At 42.4% G+C, this 26,721-nt stretch overlaps 2 protein-coding genes across 28 annotated transcripts in view; both read left to right on the top strand.

Annotated features, from left to right (window-relative positions):
• LOC116255718 (uncharacterized) overlaps window positions 1-22,734 on the top strand; it is a 45,183-nt gene extending 22,449 nt beyond the window's left edge. For 12 of the 27 annotated variants that reach the window (XR_007573741.1, XR_007573746.1, XR_007573747.1 and 9 more), the window contains 3 exons: window positions 21,566-22,106; window positions 22,179-22,288; window positions 22,408-22,734. Coding sequence is in view for 7 of the 27 variants with exons in the window: in XM_050078541.1 (XP_049934498.1) it covers window positions 2,660-3,160 (501 nt within the window). In the remaining 20 variants the exon portion in view is untranslated. Of the gene's footprint in view, window positions 1-2,659; window positions 3,349-9,228; window positions 9,514-17,944; window positions 22,107-22,178; window positions 22,289-22,407 lie in introns of those variants that run through there. The other 15 variants (XM_050078541.1, XM_050078550.1, XM_050078546.1 and 12 more) reach the window with 6 other exon arrangements.
• A 1,499-nt stretch (window positions 22,735-24,233) lies between these two features.
• LOC116256315 (glutathione S-transferase U17-like) lies at window positions 24,234-25,399 on the top strand. The gene is made up of 2 exons (XM_031632653.2): window positions 24,234-24,649; window positions 24,831-25,399. Exons 1-2 carry the CDS (start codon window positions 24,320-24,322, stop codon window positions 25,224-25,226), a joined length of 726 nt encoding a protein of 241 aa, XP_031488513.1. The 5' UTR covers window positions 24,234-24,319; the 3' UTR covers window positions 25,227-25,399.
• The last annotated feature ends 1,322 nt before the right edge of the window (window positions 25,400-26,721 follow it).

The raw sequence follows: 26,721 nt of genomic DNA, 5'->3' as shown, positions 1-26,721 counted from the left end.
CTTGGAGGATGCTCGAGCGATAAATGGAAGACCAGATATGGGAGGCCGATTGGAACAGTGTGTCGACATCGCTGCTTGGTCGCTCGTTGGATGCGTTGCTTGGCTCTCGCCAGAGAGAGCTGGACGCCGTGCTCTCTCGCACCGATTTGAAGTCAGGGAGGAAGTCTGGAAGTGGTCTTCTTCCTTCCACGGACGGTTTGCCTCCACCCCTTCTCTCTATATCTAATTGCGCGTGCGACGTCTGTGTATAACGACGATTATGTGCTTCGGCTTCCCCAGGTCCTTTGGATGACGCACTTCTCTTTCTGCACAAGTACGTGAAGGATTGTGTTGGCAGGAGCGAGCCCATGGATCACATTCTTGTTCCGATCATCGAAAGCGTGTGCCGTCTCTCTCTCTCTCTCTCTCGCGTCACATTCTTGCCAACACAATCTTATGAAACAATTTTGGATTACCTGTCATGTGATGAGTAGCACCACTATCTACAATCCATTCCCCCACAGAAGAGTTACCTTGATTGCCAATAACTGCAAGAGCATGATTAGCTGTAGTTCCCTCTGAGGTCTCAGTGTTGTTGACATCGAGCTTGCCCAAATAAGCCCTTAGTTCACGAAGCTGGTCAGCAGAAATGGAGACTTTTTCTCCACTAGAGGCTTGCACCTCAGACACAGGCATTCTCCCAATCGAAGATCTCCCTTTGTTTTCCTTTTTTTTTGGATGAAGATCCCAACAATAATCCACGGTGTGACCTGTCTTCTTGCAGTGAGTACACCGGCGAAGAGACCTAGATGGGCCGCCAGGACCACGACTCACGAGAGCAGATCTCTCGTTATAGGGCACAAGTTCCCTCTTCCCTTCTTTTGTAACAAGTCTTCTCTGTTCTTCCGCTTCAACACAGGAGTACACATCTTCAATACTGGACACCTCCCCTGAATTCAAAATCTGGCTTCGAACACCATCAAACTCATCATTTAAACCTGCTAAAAATCGGAACACCCTGTTTTCCCATTCATGAGCAACATAGAGCGCCTGATCATGGGGACAATGCCAAGGAATATCAGAATGATAGTCAAGCTCTTCCCACTTGGCTTTCAAAGCCCCATAGTACTCTGCAACAGACGAGGTCCCTTGTCGAATGCCATAGACTGTCTTCATTACTTGGTAAGTACGAATTGCGGTATTCTTTTGGCCATACATTTGCTCGAGGACCACCCACATGTCTCTAGCAGTCTTCTTCCGAAGGATAAGGGGCTGAATATCGGCGGAAACGGAATTGACAATCCAAGTTTTCACTTGATTATCCTCAAGAAACCAAGTATGTCACACATCACTTGTTCTTGCTGGTTCGGGGTTGCTCCCATCAATATAGGCCATGCGACCACGGCCAGCAATCCCCATGGTCATAGCAGGCGACCACGAGAAATAATTATCCTTGGTGAGGCGAAGAGTGATGACCTGCATGGGAACATTCTCAGTTCGAAAAGCCCTTATTTCAGTGGGATTGGTGTTGACGGTTGACGAGGAAGAGGCTGCCATAATCACAGACCAGTCTAGCTACGGTTGAAGCCCAGTAGGCAGCAAGGGCAGCAGGGAGCAACAGCACAATACAACACCAAAAAAGGCATAGAGCAGGACAAAATGGAGAACGCCTAAACCTCACCGGCAGAAGAGACAGCAACAGAGAGGCAGCGCCGGAGAAAAAACGAAGCAGAACTCTGCTGGACAGAGCGTCGCTGGGCAGGCCGACGCTGGGCGGAAGCAACTGAGCAGGCAACAGAGAGGCAGCCGCTCAGGCAGAACGGCGCGGCGCTGGGCGGAAACAGACCGCCAGAACCAAGCAGAGCGGCGCACCGGCGGAAGCAGACCGCCGGAAAAAGACACGGCGGTGGGCGATGCGTCGGATGACAGAGAGGAACGCCGCTGGACAGAGCGTCGCTGGGCAGGCCGACGCTGGGCGGAAGCGACTGAACAGGAACGACGCTGATCAGGGCGTCGCTGGGCCGGTCGTCGCTAGGCGGAGACGGCGGAATCCTGAGCGGCGCTGGGCGGAGACGGCGGCGGGGCGACAGACGAAGCTCAGGCGTCGGGCACGGACGTCGGGCACGGGCGTCGGGCACGGGCGTCGGGCAAGGGCGTCGGGCGAAGCTCGGACACGAGCGTCGGGCACGGGCGATGAACAGTGCCGGGCGAGACGATGAACAGTGCCGGGCGAGTCAATGAACAGTGCCGGGCAAATCCTCCTCCAACACAGGCAAAAGACAAACCAGAAACGCCGGAACTTCACGGCTCTGATACCATGTAGAAATACGAACAAGAAGAAGACGAAGAGTAACAATGATCACGATGTAACGTGGAAAACCCTCAACAGGGAGAAAAAACCACGAATGAGGAGGAGTTGGTGCCCACTAGCAGCCAGACTCTCTCTCTCTTAAGATTATCATTAACACTTAAGGATTAGGGTTACATGACTTAAGTAGAGCCCAAAACGGGCTACAAGGCGGGTCGGGTATGGATCCGGACCCGAAACCCACAATCTATCAACAGTCTTCATAATGACCTACATGTTCCCAACATTCCAGTCAATTTGTTATCTGTCAGCAGTATTACCAAAGAGTTAAACTGTAATCTAATTTTCTCTGCTGATCGTTGTTTACTGCAGGACTTGGGGACGGGGCAGAAGATTGGGATTGGTTCGGTTATTGATGGCCTCTACAGACTGCCCGTACAAGTTGTTTCTGCTTTGATTTCAGCCACCAGTGGGCCGAGGACAGATCCATCATTATGCGTTGGCACGAGAGACTTGGTCATCTTCCATTCCCGTTGCTTAAAAAGTTGTTTCCTAGGATGTTTCATTCTGTTTCTTTGGACACCTTCGTCTGTGAAGTGTGTCAGTTGTCTAAACATGTTAGGGCCTCGTACCCTATTTCATTCAATAAAGCCAACCGTCCTTTTGCTTTGGTTCATTCTGATATGTTTGGGGTCCTTCAGGAGTACCCACTTGTCGTGGTGGCCTACTCAGAATCCCTGGCCTTTGACCCCTCGAGTGTTTGGGTGCGTTTGCTTTGTCCATGATCATAGTCCCACTCTCAAGAAACTTGATCCTCGGTCCATCAAAGCGGTCTTTTTGGGGTATTCCTCCACTCAGAAGGGATACAATTGACCCTAGCACTTCCAGAGTATATGTCTCCAGGGATGTTACCTTTCATGAACATGTGGCATACTTTCCTGCGACTCCTCTTCAGGGGGAGTGTTTAGGTGACAGAAGGGAAGAGTATTCTTCGCATCAGTTGATTCAGTTCATGGATTTCTTGGATTATACAGTTAGTTCTCCAAGTGTGGAAGACGTTGTCAGGAAGGACATAGACAGTCAGATGGAGGGGGCCCTGTGGAAGAACAGGAGTCTCGAGGTCACTTATTTGGTCAGGTTTACAGCAGGAAGAAGAAGGATGTGATGGAAGATGTCGATGTTGCCAATCCCAATCTTCTCAATCTTGTGACCTCCCCGGATGATCCAAGTCCAATGAATGAAGAACTTCCCATAGCCCTGGGCACCAGGTCATGTACTTCTCATCCTATTCAGAGATTTGTTTCATATGCTAAACTCAGTAAAGACTACAAGTGCTTTGTTACCTCTTTATCTATGGCTGTTATTCCCAGGTCAGTGGAAGATGCCAGGAAGGATCCTAAATGGCTACAGGCCATGACAGAGAAGATGGACGCCCTAGAAAAGAACAGTGAGAGGTTGTTGACATCCCCAAGGGAACTCACTTAGTTGGTTTCAAGTGGGTGTTTAATGTGAAGTACAAACCTGATGGCACTGTAGAACGCTATAAAGCCCGCCTTGTTGCTAAAGGGTTTAGCCAGAAATATGGGATTGACTATCTTGAGACGTTTGCTCCCGTGGCGAAACTGAAGATCGTAAGGGTCATCCTAGCTCTTGCAGTGCAGAAGAAGTGGAGCATGGACCAACTTGATGTCAAGAACGCCTTCTTGAATGGTCACCTTGAGGAAGAAGTCTATATGAGCATGCCGCCTGGATATGCTCGGAACGGGAAGTGTTGCTATCTCAAGAAAGCTTTGTATGGTCTCAAGCAGTCCCCTAAAGCGTGGTTTGAAAGACTAAGGGTTGTAATGAAGACTAATGGGTATAAACAGGGAAATGGTGATCACACCCTCTTCATCAAGCAGAGAAATGGTCTGGTGAGCCTTCTACTTGTATATGTTGATGATATGATTGTCACAGGTGACGACAAAAGGGAAAAAAAGAAGATGAAGGAAACGTTAGCTGCTGAATTCGATCTCAAAGATCTGGGCAAACTAAGGTATTTCTTGGGAATTGAGATCGCGCGATCTGAGACTGGGCTTGTTATGAGCCAAAGAAAATACACTTTGGATCTTCTAAAAGAGACAGGTAAACTGGGATGCAGGCCTTTTCTTACCCCAATGGAGTCTGGCACAAGAATAAGTATCAAATCTGGGACTATCTTGGATGAGGAAGGAAAATGGAGGTATCAGCGGCTGGTTGGTAAACTTATTTATCTCACTCTTACTCGCCCAGATATTACGTATGCTGTGGGTGTGTTAAGTCAGTTTATGCATGCCCCTACTGATTGTCATTGGAAAAGTGCTGAAAGAGTATTGGGATACTTAAAGAATGACCCAGGGAAAGGATTGCTCTACACTCGACAAGATCGACTAAGTATTGAAGGATACTCTGATACCGACTGGGCAGGATGCACAAATACTAGGAGGTCTACCACAGGATACTAGGAGGTCTACCACAGGATACTGCATCTTTCTTGAAGGTAACCTTGTGGTCTGGAGAAGTAAGCGACAAGAAGTTTGTTCCAGGTCCAGTGCTGAGGCTGAATACTGGGCGGTTGCTATGGGGGTTACAGAAATGCTATGGCTCAAAATTCTTTTGGCAGATATTGGGGTTAAAATGGAAGAGAAGATGAGGATGTATTGTGACAACAAGTCTGCTATTAACCTGGCAAATAATCCGGTCATGCACGACAAGACTAAACATGTGGAGATCGATCGCCACTTCATACGGGAACGCATAGATTCAAAGGAGTTGATTCTGCCCTATATGAAGTGATCAAGTTGCAGATGTCTTAACTAAGTCTTTATGTACATCTCAATTTGAGAAAAATGTTAGAAAAATGTTAGCAAGGTTGGCATGTTTGACATGTAGGGGGAGTGTTAGAATATATTGTAATGGGGAACCGGGTCCATATCTGGGGGCACGGATACCGAGGCAGGCTCGATATCCTAGGCGGCACTCTTTCTCTCCCTCCTATATATTCTTCACTTACATGTAATTGTTGAGTTAAGTGAATGTTATTTTCTCTCTCCTAGGGTTGCGGTTTGCCCCTAGGTCAGAGCTTCCCCGTGGTTTTTCACATCTTTTTGAGGTTTTCCACGTATACTGTGTGTGTTTTCTCTACTCTCTCCTTGTGGTTTGTGTTTCTACAGAAACAAAGCACTTGTAATCTTTCCCAAGTCTGGAATAAGAAACAAAATTACCTGTGGTGTTGAGTACATGACCTGACACTCTTTCTCAGGGCAATGGAAAGATCGTCATTCTTCTTTTCAACCTCATCATGAGTCTCCACGGTCTCCTCTGTAGGACTTGGTTCATCCAGGAAAGGACTGGCATTGGGATTGGAAGTAGATCTAGCATCACAAGTCATCATCTCTGTCCGAGTACCTCGTTTAGAGTAGAACTGTCCAAACAACTGATGGCCTTCCTTCTCAATGCTATTGTCACCCCTTTCCTCCTTCTCAGGCACATCAACAGTATTAAGTATTAAGTGATTCTGCTTTCTTGTAGTCCAAAAAATCTATAAACTGAAGTTCCTGTCTCTGAGAACACTCTTTCCTGCCCACAGACTGCTCCCCCTGAAGAGGATTCGCACCAAAGTAAGAGGCATGTTCCAAGAAGGTAACATCCCTCGTAACATAAGTTCGACTAGGATCAATACATTTGTATCCTTTTTGCGTAGGGGAGTATCCAACAAAGACACATTTGATAGACCTAGGATCAAGTTTCTTGACATTTGGACTGTGATCATGGATAAAACATACACAACCAAAAACACGAGGAGGAAGAGGAAATGGTGGACGATTGCCAGGAAGCAACAAGTGGGGAGTCCTACCATTCAAAACACGACTGGGCATGCGGTTAATAAGATAGACACTAGTAAGAACTGCATCATCCCAATAGTGTTTAAGAAGATTTCTCTGAAACAAAAGAGCCTTGGTGACATTAAGGAGTTGACGATTTTTCCTTTCAGTTACCCCATTTTGAGGGGGGGTGTAACTACAGGATGTCTCGTGAACAATCCCCCGTTGTTTAAGAAACTCCTCAACAGGCTGACACATGTACTCACGGGCATTATCGGACCTGAAAGTTAGTTTTAACATTCGCACCATATTGGGTATGCACAAGAAGAATGAATGTCTCGATGATACGAGGAACCTCACTGCGGTCTTTTAACAAGTACACAAATGTAGCACGAGAGAAATCATCAATGAAAGTGATAAAATATTGAAAACCTTGACGGGTATGAATTCCCGAAGGTCCCCATACATCAGAGTGAATCAGGAAAAAAGCTTCATTAACACAACTAGTAGAAAGAGGGTACGAAGCCCTCACATGTTTGGCAAACTGACAAACATTACAAGAAATGGAAGACAAATCAAAGAAGGAACACAAGTCTGGAAACAAATGTTTCAAAATCCCAAAAGGTAAATGCCCAAAACGTTCATGCCAGTACATAAAGGACTGAAGACAATCTTCTCTTCTCTTATCTGTCTTGCGGATCGCTGTCAACAGAGCAGTAGCCACACGTATGGGAAGACGATATAATCCATCAGAAGCTAAACCAATCCCAATCTTCTTTCCTGTCACCAAGTCCTGCAAAACACAGCGATCGGCAGAGAAAATAAGTTCACAATTCAATTCTTTTGTAAGTCTACTGACTGACAAGAGATTTAAAGGAAACTGGGGGACATGTAATGCGCCCTGCACATGAAATTTGTCCAACAAGGACAGAGTGCCTTCGCCTGCCACACAGGTAGAGGAACCATCTGCAAGAGAAACATGTTCCTTTCCCGAGGACAACTTATACTCATGAAACAATTTTGGATTACCTGTCATGTGATGAGTAGCACCACTATCGACAATCCATTCCCCCACAGAAGAGTTACCTTGATTGCCAATAACCGCAAGAGCATGATTAGCTGTAGTTCCCTCTGAGGTCTCAATCTTGTTGACATCGATCCTGCCCAAATAAGCCCTTAGTTCACGAAGCTGGTCAGCAGAAATGGAGACTTTTTCTCCACTGGATGCTGGCACCTCAGACACAGGCATTCTCCCAATCGAAGATCTCCCTTTGTTTCCCTTTTTTTTTGGATGAAGATCTCAACAATAATCCACGGTGTGACCTGTCTTCTTGCAGTGAGTGCACCGGCGAAGGGATCTAGACGGGCCGCCAGGACCACGACTCACGAGGGCGGATCTCTCGGGCACAAGTTCCCTCTTCCCTTCTTTTGTAACAAGCTTCCTCTGTTCTTCCGCTTCAACACAGGAGTACACATCTTCAATACTGGACATCTCCCCTGAATTCAGAATCTGGCTTCGAACACCTTCAAACTCATCATTTAAACCTGCTAAAAAGAGGAACACCCTGTTTTCCCATTCATGAGCAACATAGAGCGCCTGATCATGGGGACAATGCCAAGGAATATCAGAATGATAGTCAAGCTTTTCCCACTTGGCTTTTAAAGCCCCATAGTACTCTGCAACAGACGAGTTTCCTTGTCGAATGCCATAGACTGTCTTCATTACTTGGTAAGTACGAATTGCGGTCTTCTTTTGGCCATACATTTGCTCGAGGACCACCCACATGTCTCTAGCAGTCTTCTTCCGAAGGATAAGGGGCTGAATATCAGCGAAAACAGAATTGACAATCCAAGTTTTCACTTGATTATCCTCAAGAAACCAAGTATGCCACACATCACTTGTTCTTGCTGGTTCGAGGTTGCTCCCATCAATATAGGCCATGCGACCACGGCCAGCAATTCCCATAGTCATAGCAGGCGACCACGAGAAATAATTCTCCTTGGTGAGGCGAAGAGTGATGACTTGCATGGGAACATTCTCAGTTCTAAAAGCCCCTATTTCAATGGGATTGGTGTTGACAGTTGACGAAGAGGAGACTGCCATAATCACAGACCAGTCTAGCTACGGGTGAAGCCCAGTAGGCAGCAAGGGCAGCAGGGAGCAACAGCACAATACAACACCAAAAAAAGACGAGGGAGCGGCGCTGGGCAGAGACAGACCGCCAGAACCAGGCAGAGCGGCGCGGCGCTGGGCGGAAATAGACCGCCGGAACCAGGCAGAGCGGCGCGGCGCCGGAAAAAGACACGGCGGTGGGAGATGCGTCGGATGATAGAGAGGAACACCACTGGACAGGTCGTCGCTGGGCAGGCCGACGCTGGGCGGAAGCGGCTGAACAGGAACGGCGCTGATCAGGGCGTCGCTGGGCCGGTCGTCGCTAGGCGGAGACGGCGGAATCCTGAGTGGCGCTGGGCGGAGACGGCGGCGGGGCGACAGACGAAGCTCGGGCACGAGCGTCGGGCACGGGCGATGAACAGTGCCGGGCGAGACCTTCTCCAACACGGGTAAAAGACAAACCAGAAACGCCGGAACTTCACGGCTCTGATACCATGTAGAAATACGAACAAGAAGAAGACGAAGAGAAACAATGATCACGATGTAACATGGAAAACCCTCAACACGAGGGAGAAAAAACCACGAATGAGGAGGAGTTGGTGCCCACTAGTAGCCAGACTCTCTCTCTTAAGATTATCATTAACTCTTAAGGATTAAGGTTACATGACTTAAGTAGAGTACAGCCCAAAACGGGCTACAAGGCGGGTCGGGTATGGATCCGAACCCGAAACACACAATCTATCAACACACCACATGACAGGTAACCCAAAATTATTTCATGAATATAAGTTAACTTCGGGAAGGGAACAAGTTTCTCTCGTAGATGGTTCCTCTACTGTTGTGGCAGGCGAAGGGACTCTGTCTTGTTGAACAAATTTCATGTGCAGGGAGCATTACATGTCCCCCAGTTTCCATTAAATCTCTTGTCGGTTAGTAAACTTACTAAAGAGCTGAACATTTTTTCTGCCAACCATTGTGTTTTGCAGGACTTGGTGACAGAGAAGATGATTGAGATTGGTTTGGCGTCTGATGGCCTATATCGTCTTCCCATGCATGTGGCTACAGCTCTTGTGACAACGATCAACAAGAGAGAAAAACGAAGAGAAGATTGTCTTCAGTCCTTCTTGTACTGGCATGAACGTTTTGGATATTTACCTTTTGGGATTTTGAAACAGTTGTTCCCCGATTTGTGTTTTTCTTTGAATTTGTCTTTGATTTCCTGTGATGTGTGTCAGTTTGCCAAACATGTGAGGGCTTCGTACCCTATTTCTACTAATTGTGTTAATGAAGCTTTTTCCTTGGTTCACTCGGATGTGTGGGGGCCTTCGGGAATTCATACCCGTCAAGGTTTTCAATACTTTTATCACTTTTATTGATGACTTCTCTCTCGGGCTACCTTTGTGTACTTGTTAAAAGATCGCAGTGAGGTTCCAATATGGTGGAACTATTAAAACCTTTCGGTCCGATAATGCCCGTGAGTATATGTGTCAGACGATTGACGATTTTCTTCGAAAAATGGGGATTGTTTATGAGACGTCCTGTAGTTATACCCCCCCACAAAATGGGGTGGCTGAAAGAGAAAATCGCTAGCTTCTTAATGTCACCAGGGTCCTCCTGTTTCAGAGAAATCTTCCTAAACACTATTGGGCTATTGGGGTGATGCAGTTCTTACTAGTGCGTATCTCATCAATCGCAGTCGTGTTCTGGATGGTCGGACTCCCCATTCGTTACTCCTCGGTAGTCGTCAACCTTTTCTACTCCCCCCTCGTGTTTTTGGCTGTGTGTGTTTTATACATAATCACAGTCCCAATATTAAGAAACTTGATCCCAGGTCTATCAAAGGTGTGTTTGTTGGGTATTCCCCTACTCAGAAAGGATACAGATGTATTGACCCCATCACTGGCCGAGTTTATGTTACGAGGGATGTTACCTTCTTAGAACATGCCTTTTACTTTGGTGAGAATCCTCTTCAGGGGGAGAAGTCTGTGGTTAGGGAAGAGTATTCTCAGAGCCAGGAGCTTCAATTTACAGAAAGCAGAATCTCTCACTGTGGTTGATGTGCCTGAGAAGGAGAAAGGGTGTGACACTGAGAAGGAAGGCCATCGTTTGTTTGGACATGTCTATTCTAAACGAGGTGCTCGGACAGAGGAGGTGACTTGTGGTGCGAAATCTATTTCCAATCCCAATGCCACTCCTTCCAACCAAGTCCGACCTTCAAGAGTCAAGACGAGGTTGAAAAACCAAATGAAGATCATCCCATTGCCCTGAGAAAGAGTGCCAGGTCATGTACTCAACACCCTATTGGTAATTTTGTATCTTATTCCAGACTTGGTAAGGATTACAAGTGCTTTGTTTCTTCTCTTTCTTTGGCTGTGATTCCCAGGACCGTTGCTGACGCTCAAAGTGATTCCAAGTGGGCTGATGCTATGGAAGAAGAAATGGAAGCCTTGAGAAGAAACATGACATGGGAGGTTGTGAAAATTCCTGAGGCGGCTCACTTGCTTGGATTCAAATATGTATATACCATTAAGTACAAACGAGATGTGAGTGTTGAAAGGTATAAAGCTCGTCTTGTAGGGTTTAGCCAAAAATATGAGATTGATTACTTGGAGACCTTTGCTCCTGTTGCGAAATCCCTAGCTGTGATGAAGACAGACAGGCAGAATTGTTATATCCCTAGCTGTGATGAAGGAGTGGAAGGTGTACCAACTAGATGTTAAGAATGCTTTCCTCAATGGTAACCTCGATGAAGAAGTATATATGCATATGCCTCCAGGATATGAAGAACCAGAGATGATGAGGAGGTATATGGATGACATGATTGTCACAGGTAATGATGATGAGGAAATCATCAAGTTAAAAGGGTTACTGGCTACGAAATTTGGCAACGAAATTTGATCTCAAGGACCTTGGCAAGCTGAGGTATTTTCTTGGTATTGAGATTGCTAGATCGAGTACTGGTCTTGTGCTAAACTAAAGGAAATACACATTAGATCTGTTGGTTGGAAGAGACTGGTAAGTTGGGTGTATACCTGCTTCTACCCCACTTGACACTGGGCAGAAGTTGAGTCTTAGAGATGGAGAGCTGCTCTGGGAAGAAGCTAAATGAAGATATCAACGTCTGGGAAGTTGATTTACCTTACCCTCACGAGACCTGATATCACCTTCGCCTTTGCGGTAAATGTATTGAGTCAATTCATGCATGTTCCTACTGATGCACATCTAAAGGCTGTGGACAGAGTTGATAGAAATCTAGCACCAATATCTGTAACCAGAAAACAGTACTCACGCAGGAAGATAGAGATAGATAGAGAGAGAGAGAGAGAGAGAGAAAGAGAGAGAGAATGAAAACAAGAAGAAATTGAGGAGAAGTCGTAGCCAAAATGGTTGGCATGACCTCTATTTATAATCCCATTTCCAGAATTCTAAGAGTCTCCAATCGTAGAATCCTAGGAGATTTCACAAGCTCCAAGGACATTAATTACATCATAGAAACCTAAGAGACTTCACATATTACAAGGATATTAACTACAACATAGAATCCTAAGAGACATATAACAAAGATATTAACTACAACATAGAATCCTAGGAGACTCTTTACATGTTACAAGGACATTAAATATCTTAACACATTCTACAAGGAGGTGGAATCCTAAGAGACTTCTCTTCAACGTGCTGGTGAAGGATTTATATTTTAACACCCTCCCTCAAGTTGTGCATAGTTTTGCACCATGTACAACTTGCTTTTTAGAAACCAGAATCGTTCCTTTGTTAATCCTTTTGTAAATAAGTCTACAACTTGTTCATGTGTACAAACATAAATAGCCTGAATCTCCTTGTCTTCCACCTTTTGTCTAACAAAGTGTTGATCAATCTCAATGTGCTTTGTTCGACCATGTTGTACGGGATTATAGGCAATGTTAATAGCGCTTTGATTATCGCACATTAACATTGATGTTTTAATCTTTTCTCCAAGCAAATGTCTAACCCATGTAACTTCAGCAGTACCTGTAGCCATGCATCTCTGTATTCAGTTTCAGTGCTGGATCGCATCTGTATTCAGCTTCAGTGCTGGATCTTGCTACTGCCTTTTGCTTTCGACAACTCCAAGACACAAGATTACGTCCAATGAAAATACAAAAACCAGAAATGTACTTTCTTTGATCGGGATCTCCAGCCCAATCTAGCCCAATCTGCATCTGTGAATGTCATAAGTTGATGTCCAATAGTTATATTTTCACTCTTACCATAAACTAAGCCATCTCCTGCTGTCCCTTTAAGATATCTTAATATTCTTTTGACAGCATCCATGTGACTATCTCTAGGTGCATGCATAAATTGAGATACTTGATTCATAGCATATATAATATCTGGTCTAGTAAATGTAAAATATTGAAGTGCCCCAACAATACTTCGATATTGCGTAGGATCTTCATATAACTCCCCATCTTGAGCACTTAGTCTTTGATTTAGAACACTAGGAGTTCCAACAGGCTTACAATCAGACATACCTGACTTTTTCAGCAGATCCAACGTGTATTTCTGTTGTGTCAATGTGAGGCGATTATTGTGCCTATCAATCTCCACTCCAAGAAAGAATCGTAAATCACCAAGCTCTTTCATTTTGAAGTTTTGCATCATCAAAACTTTAGCTTCTTCTATGTGTTTTTTTGAATTGCCTGTGATAACAATATCATCAACATATATAAGAAGTAAAGTAAATATGTTTTCCTTTCGATAAATGAAAAGAGAGTGATCTAGAGGACATCTCCGAAAACCACATTCTTGAATCTTGCAGGAGAAACTGTCAAACCACGAACGTGAGGCCTGTTTAAGTCCATAAATAGATTTTCTTAGTTTGTAAACCCATGCATGAGAGTCTCCTTTCGTGTATCCGGAAGGTTGTTCCATACTTCCTCCCTTAAATCACCATGAAGAAAAGCATTCTTCACGTCCATTTGATGTAGTCTCCATCCATATTCAACTGCCAATGATATAATCACGCAAATTGTTCCCATTTTGATCACAGGGCTGAATGTCTCATCATAATCTTCTCCATATTGTTGTGTAAACCCTTTTGCTACTAACCTTGCTTTGTGTCTTTCTATGCTGCCGTCAGGTTTGTATTTAATTTTGTATACCCATTTGGAGCCCACTACGTTCTTTTCGTATGGCCTCAGAACGATCTCTCATGTTCCACATTCATGCAAGGCATCCATTTCTTCTTTCATAGCCTTTCTCCAATGATGTGATTTTGATGCTTGATCAAATGAAGTAGGTTCTTCCTCCTTGCCAACTTTTATCATGAATAACTAAAAATCAAGTGATAAAGAATCATAGCTAACCCACCTGTGAATGGGATGACGAATGCGTTGGGATCTTCTAAGGTGGGGCATGTTGTCTTCTTCACTGTGAGCATCTCTGTCCCTTAGTCGTCGATTGTAGATAAGACCCGAATACCGATGTGCATCGTTGCTCGGTTCTTCATTATTGCTTTCGTGATGACTTGAAGACTGTGTTAGTTCTTCTTGAATTTCACTTTGAGCCATATCCGACGGTTGTATTGCTCTCTCTGGATCTTCATTTTGAGGCACATCATTTTCTACAACAGGATCTGCATTCAATAACTGTGTACTGGTCCAGGGATCATAAGATTCAATGGTCATAGGCATTTCATTTGTATTATCAAAACTATGTTCATCAAAAATGACATTTCTTGAAGTTTTGATACGTTTAGTTGTTGGATCATAGAATCGAAAACCTTTATATTCATTAGCATATCCAACGAATCTACATTGAATAGCTTTGTCTTGAAACTTGTTCCTCAAGGCAGCATCAACGTGAACATAGCATACACAACCAAAAACCTTCAAGTTCTTGTAATCAGGTTGTTTGCCTAAAAGTGTAAAATATGGCGATTTAGACATCAAGAGTGTCATAGGCAAACAATTTATTATGTATACAGCAGTATGAAAGGCTTCAGTCCACAAAGAAATGGGCACATTAGTATCATGCATCATGCTCATGGCGCTTTCAACTATATGTCGATGTTTCCGCTCAACTACACCATTTTGTTGTGGTGTGGAAAGGCAGGAAATTTGTCTAGTTATCCCTTTTTCACGTAGAAATTCAATAAAATCAAGCGAGGAATATTCTCCCCCTCCATCACATTGAAAATGCACCACATTGAATGAAAATTTAGTTTGAATCATGGCATAGAAGTTTCGAAATATGTGGGGTACTTCTGATTTGTGTTTCATGAAGTAAATCCAGGTGAAACGTGAGTAAGAGTCAATGAATAAGACATAATATCTTGACCCAGACATGGAATCAATAGGGGCTGGCCCCCATACATCAGAAAAAATAGTTTCAAAAGGTTTGGAAGCCCTTTGATTTATATTATGGAAAGGTAAAACATGACTCTTACAAAGTCCACAACTTGAACATTTTTTGACACTTGAAGTAAGAGGTAAACTTGATCTTGGAATGAGACTATCTGTGACAAGTTTTTCAATGAAATGTCGACCACAGTGTCCTAGCCGACTATGCCACAAATCAGACTCCAAAAATTGGTTAGGGCCCCTTACTTTTGATTGAAAATGGCAAGAACTTGGCACTGATGACGCATTATGAGAAAACTGATGACGCATTATGAGAAAGAGAAAATGTCTTCAATCCTATATCAAAATCCTATATCAAAAGTGGATGAATCCTTGGGTAGACATTCCTTGAGGACGTACATATTCCCTTGACGCTCCCTTCTAGGAAACATTTTCTTCGTTTAGAGGTCCTTGACATAGACAGGTGTGAATTCAACAGAAGAGCTTGTATCATCAATGAGTTTAGAAATGGATATGATGTTCTTTTTGATATTGGGAGCAAGAACAACATTAGACAGTGATAGAGACGAGGATGACAATGGAATATGTGCATTTCCAATATGTGTAATGGGATGAGATTTTCCATCACCTGTTATAATGCAACTTCTACCGTAATGAGGGGATAAGTTAGTCAATTTACCTGCATTTCCTGTCACATAGGTAGCTGCACTTGAATCCAAGAACCATTCTCCCTGCTCATTTTGCTTTATAGTCATCTTTGAGAATGCGGTCATCAATAGCTGTTGCATATCTTCAGCGGTGGATTTAGAACTTTGTCCTCCTTGTTTATAATCATGTCTTACCCCTTTGTTTTTATTTTGAGGATTAGACCAACACTGTGCCTTCATGTGTCCTTTCTTGTTGCACTGAAAACAAATTGATATTTTTCTTGAAGTATCCAAAAGAGACATAGCTTGGTTATGTGGTGTTGTAGAATGCCACGACCACCATGGTTGGAGTTCCCATGGCTCTTACCAAACTTTACATTCATAGCCAACACATTTTGGGTGTTCCCTTGATCAGTCCTTTCAATGACTTTTTTCATATTCATTTCATGTTGGAGAAGTTTACCTTGTAGTTGGTTGAAGGCAGGCAGAACAGGAAGGACCTCAAGAGCTGTAATAAAAGCATGATAAAAATGTTATTCCCTGAGGCAGCAAGTTGGTCTGCGACGGCTTTAATACGCCCCAAATAATCCATGATAGACGTTGAACCTTTGCTCAAATTCTGAAATTCTTTCTTTAAGTACATAATTCGAGCTTCTGATATTTGGGAAAATGTATCAGCAATGGTTTCCCATAATTCTTCTGCAATACAATCATCAGAAACTGAAAGTAACACTTGTTGAGATAAAGTGGACAAAATATACGCAACCAGACTTTGATCACACTTTGATCACGTCTCATCCACATAGCATGTTCAGGATTGCTGTCTGCCTCATTTTTTATTTCCTGTAAAACGGATATTGGTGGAGCCTTTGTTGAACCATCGAGATGTCCAAAGAGGCCTTGACTTCTTATGAAAGGCATGATTTGCCTTTTCCAGATCAGATAATTCTCATGGTTGAGTTTTTCGGTAATAAGGTGAGGAAGAAAACTTGAGGACATGCCAGAATGCAAAAGGTTTTCCATGACAGCAGAAAGAAATGGTATATAGGTAGAAGATGAGAGGGAAAGAAGACACGATATAACAGGATGTGTCCTTGGGTAAGCAAGAAGAAAAAGGAACAAGAATTGCGCAATAGAAAAGTAAATTCAGGATAGAGACAAGATGAGAAAAGTATTCTAACCAGATCAAACCTGTTTGGGCATTTCGTTTGGTAGGGATAACGTAACCTGGCTCTCTGATACCATGATAGAAATCTAGCACCAATATCTGTAACCAGAAAACAGTACTCACGCAGTAAGAGAGAGAGAGAGAGAGAGAGAGAGAGAGAGAGAGAGAATGAAAACAAGAAGAAATTGAGGAGAAGAAGCCCTAGCCAAAATGGTTGGCATGGCCTCTATTTATAATCCCATTTCCAGAATTCTAAGAGTCTCCAATCGTAAAATCCTAGGAGATTTCACAAGCTCCAAGGACATTAATTACATCATAGAAACCTAAGAGACTTCACATATTACAAGGATATTAACTACAACATAGAATCCTAAGAGACTTTACATATAACAAGGATATTAACTACAACATAGAATCCTAGGAGACTCTTTACATGTTACAAGGACATTAAATATCTTAACACATTCTACAAGGAGGTGGAATCCTAAGAGACTTCTCTTCAACGTGCTGGTGAAGGATTTATATTTTAACAAGAGTATTACGTTACTTTAAGAGAAATCCTGGTAAAGGACTCTTGTATGTAAAACAAGAGAATGTAGAGGTCGAGGGGTATTCCGATGCAAACTGGGCAGGTTGTGTTGATACCAGACGGTCTACTACAGGGTACTGTGTCTACCTGGGAGGAAACTTTGTAGTATGGAGGAGCAAGAGACAGGATGTATGTTCTCGATCGAGTGTAAAGGCAGAATATAGAGCCGTTGCTATGGGAGTGTCAGAGTTACTATGGTTGAAAATATTCCTGACTGATATTGGAATAGAGATTGAAGGACCTATGAAGATGTACTGTGATAACAAGTCTGCAATCAATCTAGCCAACAACCCTGTTCTACACGACAGAACCAAGCATGTTGAGATTGATCGTCACTTTATTCGTGAAAGAATTGATGCTAAAGAGTTAATCCTTCCTTACATGAAGTCTGAAGACCACGCTAATGTTCTGACAAAGGTTCTATCCTCGACTTCGTTCGAGAGGAATGTATCCAAGTTGGGCATGTTTGATATGTATGCTCAACTTGAGGGGGAGTGTTGACGGACATTGGTGTACGGGTTCAGGTCTGAACCCGATCCAGTATGTCCTAATTAGGGCATACTTATATCATTGTAACCCTAATCTTTAAGGTTAATAGAATCTTAAGAGAGAGAGTGTCTGGCGGCTAGTGGGCACCAGCTCCTCATCCGTGGTTTTTTTCCTCTTGTTGAGGGTTTTTCCACGTTACATCGTGTTCCTCGTTTTCTCTTTCTCTGTGTTCGTGTTTCTACAATTAACTTACCCTAATCTCCAATAAAAGAGAGATTAGGGCACGGCAGATTGTAAAAAATACTTCAACATAAGTATAAGAAATTATTAAAGAAGACCCCAACTCTCTAATATTTCAGAAAACTGGCCCACGACTCTCTAGTTTCAATATTCCCTGAGCATAGATATTGAACCAAATGGGAAGAGCCTTAGTAAACACATCAGCTGTAACACTCGTTTTTATTTCAGGTCAGGTTGGAGCAGGTCCAGACCCGGACCCACAACTTACCCGCGTGAGAGCCCGACGAGGGCTGTTCTCCCTCGTCCACCTCTCGCTCTCCCCCTTCGTTGCCTCTCTTGTTGCTAGGGAGCTCCATGCAAAGAAGAAGCAGGCGGTCGAGGGTGACAGAGGCGACGAGCGGGCCAGCGGAGGAAGGGCGGCGGCGGTGCTGCTCTGGTAAGCCCTCCCAACCTCTCTCTGCCTCTTCTTCTCCTCTCTTCCTTCTTCTTTTTCCCCTCCTCCCTCTCTCATTGCTTTCTGTCGACTCCCCTCCTGTCCCTTGCTCTTCTCTGTCATCTCCCTCTCTAATCGGAGCTCCATCCCGACAGCTCTCATGTCCCCTCACTCACCCTCACGTTTTCTTCTCCCTTCTCACGCACTCTCACCCTCACTGCCGTCTTCCCCCTTTTTGTCCGAACCCTCTCTCTCTGTCTTCCCTCTCTGTCAGCGCCCTCTCTCTCTCATTCGTTTTCAGCTTCCCACACCACTACCATGGGCCTCTTCTAATGACAGATCCCTTTTTGAACTCCCTTTTGTTGATTTTTGACTCTTTTATGGCTTTTTGGTCGATTTGCAGCTTGAAGACGCATCTTTCCCCTCATACTAGTGACTAGAATGCATTGGTGGAGGTGGCATTGAGAGATTTTATCTGTTTGGGAGTCACTTGAACTTGTGAGGTGGTTGCTGGGAAGATTGCAGCAGTTCAGACTCTTGAATTGGGGTGAGCAAGGCGTAATTGAGCTTATTTTATTGTATATTTTTTGTTGGAACACTTGTAAATATGGTTGGAGCATGGTAGAATTAAGTATTGATGATTTGGGATGCATGTTAGTGACTTTGCTTTTTGGAAAAAGTTTAAGATTATGTTGGAGAAGCGTTGATTCATATCTAATGATCTTTTAAGCTTAAGGTGTTGATTTTCGAAGCTATTTGGAAACATGGTAGAGATTTTGATGTGAGTGAGAAGAATATGTAAGTTGGGTGTACTATTGGGAAGACGCCTCAACTAAAGAAAGAAAGTTAATGAGAAATGTGTTAGTGATGGATTGATCGAAGCATTGAGTTTTGACGTTTGGTGGCAACATCAAGAAGTTAGGAGGAGGCCTATTGGAGGGCTTGTAGGTCGACACTACCCGTCGACACCCTCTTGAGGCCAATGTTATCCGTATCGTATGATACGGACGCGTATCGTATGATACGTATCGTTCGTATCAACAAAAACGATACGACACATGTTCTGTACATGATATGCATGCGTATCGCACGTGTTATCGCCCGTATCGTGCGATACGGGCGATACACCCCCGTATCGTGCGATACGGGGTTAAAATGAAAAAGGGGTCCGACGGCCCTTTTTTTGCGTCTTTTTTTAAAACCTACGCTCCTCTCTCTCTCTTTTCTATTGTTTCTAAACACTGCAAGAGACGTGGGGGGGAGAGATTTTCTCCATTTGCATCAATATTTGCCGGTGAAGAAGCTTTATTTCTTGTTGTGGGGAGTCTCGGGACGGTGGGAAGCTTGGAGAAAGAGGGTTTTTTGGTTTTTAACACCAAGAAGGTAAGAAATAACTCACATCCACAGTAAGAAGAGGAATATGTTTGAATATAAAAGGTTGAATGACCTTGTTCAGGTTGGTTATAATATGAAGTTGAGACAAAGGTAAACACTTCTTTGGTAGCATTTGGCATACCAAATGCGTGTTCTTGGAATACATGTGTTCATAGGAATAAAGAATTCTTATACATACAACCTGCTGATGTAATAATAGATTGATGCATATGATTCATATCAAAGATGTGTGTGTAAGAGGCAACCCAAACAAATTCAAAATATATATTAAACATAGCGCTAGATGCAATGCATCATACCCAATGTTGCGAGAGGCCAAAAGATTTCTTTGTCCAAACCCAGATGGAGAAATCAGAAGATCATACACATATTAGGATGGTTAGTGACATGACTTCTACTTTAAAGATCAACTTGAGTATTGATGTGGTAGGAGCTTTCAAATCAAAAGACTTTAGACCTACAGCTTTGTGCAACTATTTTTAGAAATTCATCATTAAGAAGATGACAAATAGGATGAGACCCATTCTTACTAGAATAATCTCTCCAAAGCATTGGACCTTTTTGAAGGGTAGGAGAATTAGAGACAAAATCATAATAGCCCACGAAATTGTCCAAGTTCACGACCGCTTTAGTAACTATCAGTTAGGCTCAAGGTTAACCTTTCCAACGTTTATGATAGGTTGAATTGGAACTTTCTCTGTAATGCACTCTTGTGCTTGGGTATCCATCCAAGATGGATACAAAAGGTGATGTGTTTTTCCACTATGGCTTTCTCAATCCTTATAAATGGATCCAACCCCATTTCCCCAAACCACTTCGCTATTTCAATGAAGATTTTTTAATGCAAGCTCGCAAGGCTTCATGAAAAAGCTCTAGTCGGGCTAAGGCTCTGATTCTGATGATATCCTTTGTGTTTCCAATGCATAAGAGATTTCAGTTCGAGCTCTTGGCAACACCTTTCAGGCATTCTCTCAAGCCTCAAATCTCAATATCAACGAGCAAAAGTGCATAACCTTTTTCTCTAATGTGGACAAGAAGAAGCAACACAAGTTTTTGATATATTGAAATGACATCCATCCAGTCTTCCTACTACAAAACTGAGAGCATTTTTTATTGCCAAATGAGGTCCTCCCATTGCCAACCTTTCCTTCAAATAGTCTCTTGTCTAGCTGGATGGAAAAGCAAAACCCTCTGCTATGCAGGCCAAGTGTGCTTTCTCAAGTCAATGGTAGCTTAACTTGTGGAGTATTGGACTTTTTTTTTTCTTCGCTTGTCTTTAGGTGCTGGTTTCTATTGAGAGACACATGACCACATTTTTATGGGATGATTGGCTTGAAAGTAAGAAATCTCACTACATTGTTTGGAAAATGCTTTGTAGACCTTACAATGAAGGCAACATTGGGCTTAAACTGCTCAAAGATGTTAACAAGCCAGTGTTAGTTCACATTATTATTAATGTTCTAATGTCTTACTGCCTATGGACAAAAATTCTTAGGAGCAAATGTCTAACTGAAGATAGCTTGTGCACCTGCAAAGTGAACAGTAGATTCTCTAGTTGTAGAAACACGAGTTAAGTACTGGTCTGAGGTGAAAACCCAAGCGGAATGGATGGTGGATGAAGGAAAAACACAAATTTTTTTGCTCGACAAATGGGGAACTAGTGTTCCATTTCAAGAAATTGATGAAGAATATCAAATAACGTTTCATTAGGATCTTGAGATAAGTGCTCAAAAAATGATGTTTTCCTTTCTAATTTCGTTGTCAGTAGACTGCAAAGAAGTTCACCTTCTAATGAGCTACTCCGATAAACTCTTCTGGGGTAACCCTTTCCACCATAGAGCAAAATGGTTTTTACATATTGCATGTGAACATAAACTACCCACCCTATGTAGGTTAAAGGAAATCAGTTTCCAACTGCCTAATTGATGCCCATTGTAATGTAAGCAAGAAGAGAACCTTGATCATTTTTTTTGTGTGTAAATTCTCGTCTAATTCGTGGCTGCTTATAACAAGTTTTGTAGGATGAGGACTTTACAAGCAGATGTCATCCATGAGCTCAAAAGGTAGAAAACAACCTCACTGAAAAGAGATTGTCTTAGCAGATGTTGGAGTGTGGCTAAGTCATGTGGAAATTGTGGTCCTTGAGGAATGAGGTGCTCCACCAGGGCACTACCTTCTCTATTCCTAAATTCAAAAGGACTGCCTTTCAATCTTGTGTGGACTCCTTTCTTAGGACGATATGAGAAAATTATCTTAATGGCTCAGTGATAGATTTTTTGTGGACCCTTGGTCTTCATACGAAACAAACACTCTTCATATCGCCCTACTCTCCCTTGGGCTTGATAAGGATCCTAAAATACGCTATGTTGCTGGAAGAGGGATCCAAGACTCATTAAATGAAGAGCTTTCTGTAGATGTAGAGATTACTGTTTGCTGGAGCTGCTAATCCTCAAGCACATCACCAAGTTTAGTGAGTGTTTTGAAGCTCAGATTATGATCCGCACCAACAATAGAAAAACTCAGCATACCCTTCACAGAGCTCTTAAAAGCAGAAACAAGACGGTAAATCGCGTTCAAGCTATGCTGCAAGTTTCACCTCATATCCAAATTTCTCACTATGAGATTCTTCCTCAGGTTGCTGACTACCTTTTGAATCCAATGTGTAGAGCTGCAAATCCCCTATCCTCTTTGGACTGATATGCCTATGTTGGCCCATAATTGTTCTTCTTCTTTATGTCATGGAGGTAACTATGCTGTTTTTGTTTTTAATTATGCAGCAGGTATCTTTCCTTTTAGTTACTATGATTTGTACAACCCATTGTCGTTAAATGATTCCATGATGTTTTTTTTTATGTTCACTTAGGGAAAACCACATTTGGTATAAAGACTTCAAGGCCATATCCTTATGCCTCTTAAGGTTCTCACTTACCTTGGGGGCTTGGGTGGACCTACAGTACATTCAATTCACTGCCATGCAGCCCAGATGAGTAATATACTAGAGTGTGACAATGACCATGAGATTAGAATATTGGATCCCTTGAGTGTCAGCCAACTTGCGACCCAACTGTGCTATACTCCTTGAGGCAAATGATTTCTGATTTGTTTGTGTTTGTGCTGCAAGAATCGTCACCCTGTTGTATTCATTCTTGCACAATGTTTTTATGCAAATTTATCCACCATTTAGGTATGACTTTTGGCTTGAATGACATCTAAATTTCCTTACATGATCTAATGAAAATTGCATACTGATGATATTCCTAATTGAGATATGTGAAACTAAGAACACCCTTCAAGCAGTAACTTAATTAGCAAAAACTTGAGCAAATTAAGTTTTTTGTAATCCAAACGCTGAAAGATACAAAACAGATTGAAATTATTGAACGATTTAAATACTTAAAAACCTATTCTTAGTATTTGACCTTGAGAAAAAAATTGAATTTATATGTTAACGGGGTCATTAATTTGACAGCAGGAACAACATGTTACAGTTTCGTGTACTAGATAGATTAGGGCAAATATGTGGAACAGTAAGATACTATTATGTTATCAAATATCCCCAAAATCATCGTGAATTGTTCCAACTTTGTATCCTTGTGATGAAGTCATGGATTTAATACTGTATATGTTTGCTCAACCTCATGCTGCCACTATACAAAAATTGAAACGAAAAATAAAATTTGGAACATCTCTTTTATCCGAAGCTAGTGTCTTTCACTTGACTTCTAAAATGAATGGTTTTCACTTTTCTGAAATTCTTTATATATATATTTTTATTTTCAGTTTCTCTTCCATCTTTTTCAGTTGTATGTAATAAACATAACTAAATTAATTACAGAATTGCCAGATCTACAATTCAACCATATATCTCTGAGGAGTTCGAAGATGAATCAAATATGTTATCGTCGGTTGAAAAGTTCTCCATTTACAAAAAAAATCTAAAAAATTGGTAAGATTCACTTAACATCCAAATAGAACTGTATTTATTATTAATCTACAATGGGCATCTTTATTTATTTATTTATTTATTTTTGAATGACAAAGGAAATCACTGATCGTTTTAAATGTTGAACCCGTTGTCCCTAAATGATTCCATGACTCAATTGTGTCCCATAACTACTCTATATGACAAATTTGAATATACGGACCAGATATTGCAGCCCAAAAGTCAAGGATCGGCAGTTTTGGGCTAAAGGACACTAATTAAAGAAATCTTAAGCTCTCAAAGGGCACTAATTATATAAATGAACAAATTCCATGCTGCCGTAACCCTAAATGTTATTATCAGATAGTAAAAAGTTTCATCAATGAATTGTTGCTAAAAACACCATGAACCATTACCGCATCATATATCACCACTGATTCGCATCATATATCACCACTGATTCGGATTTAGATATTTATTCGAATTCAAATCTAAATGTGTGAATATTAAAAAAGCAATATAATTAATGACATATCCGAATCGGATTCTGTTGGCATCCGTACGAGTGAGCAACTGCTCAACTACTCTGGCAAATGGCAAGCTGCCAATATTTTCTGCATTATTGTACGACACAAAATCATGATCCGTATTATTGGGCGATGTGTTTCAGAAAGAAAATATATAAAGAAGAAAATTTGAGAAGAAAGGCCATTCCAGCCTATTTCTTTACTAATTAATGGTCACGCCAAGTCAAGCATGCATTAGACCTTTTGTGAGTGCAATTACTGAACTGGATCGATTTTCGCTTCAATAAGGAAGAGATAGATGGATCACCAAAAGCAAACCGAGAAAGATGGAAAAGCAAGGAGAGGTGAAGCTGATTGGGCTGTGGGCGAGCCCCTTCGTGCTTCGAGTGAAGGTAGCCCTCAACATCAAGGGCGTTCCCTACGAGTACCTGGAGGAGCAGCTGCCCTTCAGCAAGAGCCAGCTCCTTCTCGACTCCAACCCCGTCCACAAGAAGGTGCCCGTTCTCCTCCACGACGGCAAGCCCGTCTGCGAATCTTTGATCATCGTAGAGTACATAGACGAGGTGTGGGCGTCGGCCGGACTTCCGGCCATCCTTCCCCTTGATCCGTATGATCGAGCCACCGCCCGCTTCTGGGCTGCTTACATTGATGAAAAGGTAGGGCAGTCGGTCAAATATTCATGCGTACTCGGTTAGCTCTTTTAAGATGACATAATCTCATTAAAGTTGAGATCAGTCGGTTCTTTTGGCTGTACTGATTTCACTAAAGATCAAGAAAAACAAACAGCTGCAATATCTCCAGTACTCAATGAAAAATCAACCATGTTTGTTGACGCAGTTTTTTGGGCCGATGCGCGGATTAATCCTAACAGAAGGCGAGGACGGGAAGGATCTATTGGAGCAGCTAATGGCGGCGCTAGAGCAGCTGGAAGATGCATTCAGAAAGTGTTGCAAGGGAGGGGCGTTCTTCGGGGGCGAGACCATCGGCTTCTTGGACTTAGCACTGGGAAGCTTTCTAGGTTGGCTGAGGGTGTTAGAAGGAGACACTGGGACGAAGCTATTGGAGAAGAGCAAGTTTCCAAAATTGGAGGCGTGGTCTGCGGCCTTCTGCGAAGCCGAGCCTGTCAAGGAAGTGATCCCAGAGGCCGAGAAGTTAGCGGAGTTTGCCAAGGTCCTAAGGCAGGTCGGAAAGAGCGTCACTGCAGTTGCGGTGGCCGCGCCTCCTGCTTCCTAGCAGGTGTCTCTTGAGTGTTTGCTGAGACATGGTGATGGCCGTTTCATATATAAGTGTAGTAGGTTATGTTTAATTTAGCTCGTTACCTGCCATGCAGGGCTTGTGCTTGGTGTGTTTATGTGAAATGGATTTGAAATGAAATAAGGGTTGTTGTTGTTGTTGTTGTTTGTGAACTATAGGTGTATAAATAGTTGAGATTGGTCTAGTGTAGAACATAAAAGGCGGGGCATTGGGCCACGTACGCGGTACCTGGCTCGATCGAGTTTAGGTTTGGGCTCAAAAAAAAACTTACCCGTACCTGGCTCGATCGAGTTTAGGTTCGGGTTCAAAAAAAACTTACCGGGTGCCCCGGCCGGCCGGAGTTGGCCCAATAAAAGCCCAGCTTGGGTTGGCCCAACAGGGTTCGATTGGACCCAATATATGTATATATATATATATAAAAGGGTGTGTAATGACTAAAATGCTCGATAAAGCAAAAAAAAAATGTTTAGAAGGATGAAAAGGAAATTTCTAAAATATACATACCTTTATTATTCTAAAAAAATACCCCAACCCTCCTTTCTTCGTAAGTGCATATTTGTTGCTTGCACAAGCGTGTGCATGCAACCCGATCTCCAAATCGACTAGTTAAAGGAAATATGTTATAACAAGGTTAAAAACTGAAATCGATCAGCCGTTTGTTACATCGACCAACTATCAGCCATAATTTCAGGATCAGCAAAAGAATCTTTCAGCAATTCAGAACCTAAGGTCTAATATATATATATATATACACACACGGTGTTAGTTTCCGTTTTTAGGAAAGAAATAAAAACATGAAAAAATGAGAAGTATCAAGCAGGTTTGATAAACCAAATTCTCTTACTACATATATATAGAAAAAATTGAAATATGCCAGATGCTGGATGGTATTGGATCCCTAAGGAGGCGTTTGTTCGGTCTGGTTCCAGAATAAAAAGTCTACTTCAAAATAGAACTAGAATTTTAGTTCCAATTCTGATTTCCAAAAAGAGAAAAAAGAGTATATTTTAATAATATTGTTATAATTCAAAAATTTTTCTCCTTGGTTTTCATTTCAAGGAAAGGCTAACAGCCAAGAAGATTCTTTATGGATCTAGTACCTACAGGTTTGCAGGATTAATGTTTGCAATTATATCGCAAACTTATACAATCAATTTCGTTACGAAAGCTACATTGCTCCGTTTTCTAACAACTGCATCCATATTTGACAACAATGTAATTAATTAGGTGACACAAGCATCGCATCATTAATCCTGGTATATACCTGTGAACTAGATTAACTTAAAATTTATGGGATTTGGCAAGTCCTGTTAATCAATTTATCAAACCAGGGAAGGATGGCAATCGATTGCATGCATTACTCAGCATTAGAATCAAATCGAGCTATCATTTTGATGCAGTGAGGAAGAGGCCTTCTTCTCTAACCCAGAGCCAATGCCAGATTAATTAGAGGAGAAATTGAAAAAAAAAAAAG

Source organism: Nymphaea colorata, chromosome 6 (genome assembly GCF_008831285.2).
Source record: "Nymphaea colorata isolate Beijing-Zhang1983 chromosome 6, ASM883128v2, whole genome shotgun sequence".
NCBI lineage: Eukaryota > Viridiplantae > Streptophyta > Magnoliopsida > Nymphaeales > Nymphaeaceae > Nymphaea > Nymphaea colorata.
The sequence above is the reverse complement of the archived record's forward strand: the minus strand, read 5'-3'. Positions and strand labels throughout refer to the sequence as shown.

Coding starts and splice junctions, on each gene's coding strand:
- LOC116256315 (XM_031632653.2), top strand. CDS start 24,320: ATGGAAAAGCAAGGAGAGGTGAAGCTGATTGGGCTGTGGGCGAGCCCC. Junction 24,650..24,830: donor CTGCTTACATTGATGAAAAG/GTAGGGCAGTCG, acceptor TTGTTGACGCAG/TTTTTTGGGCCGATGCGCGG.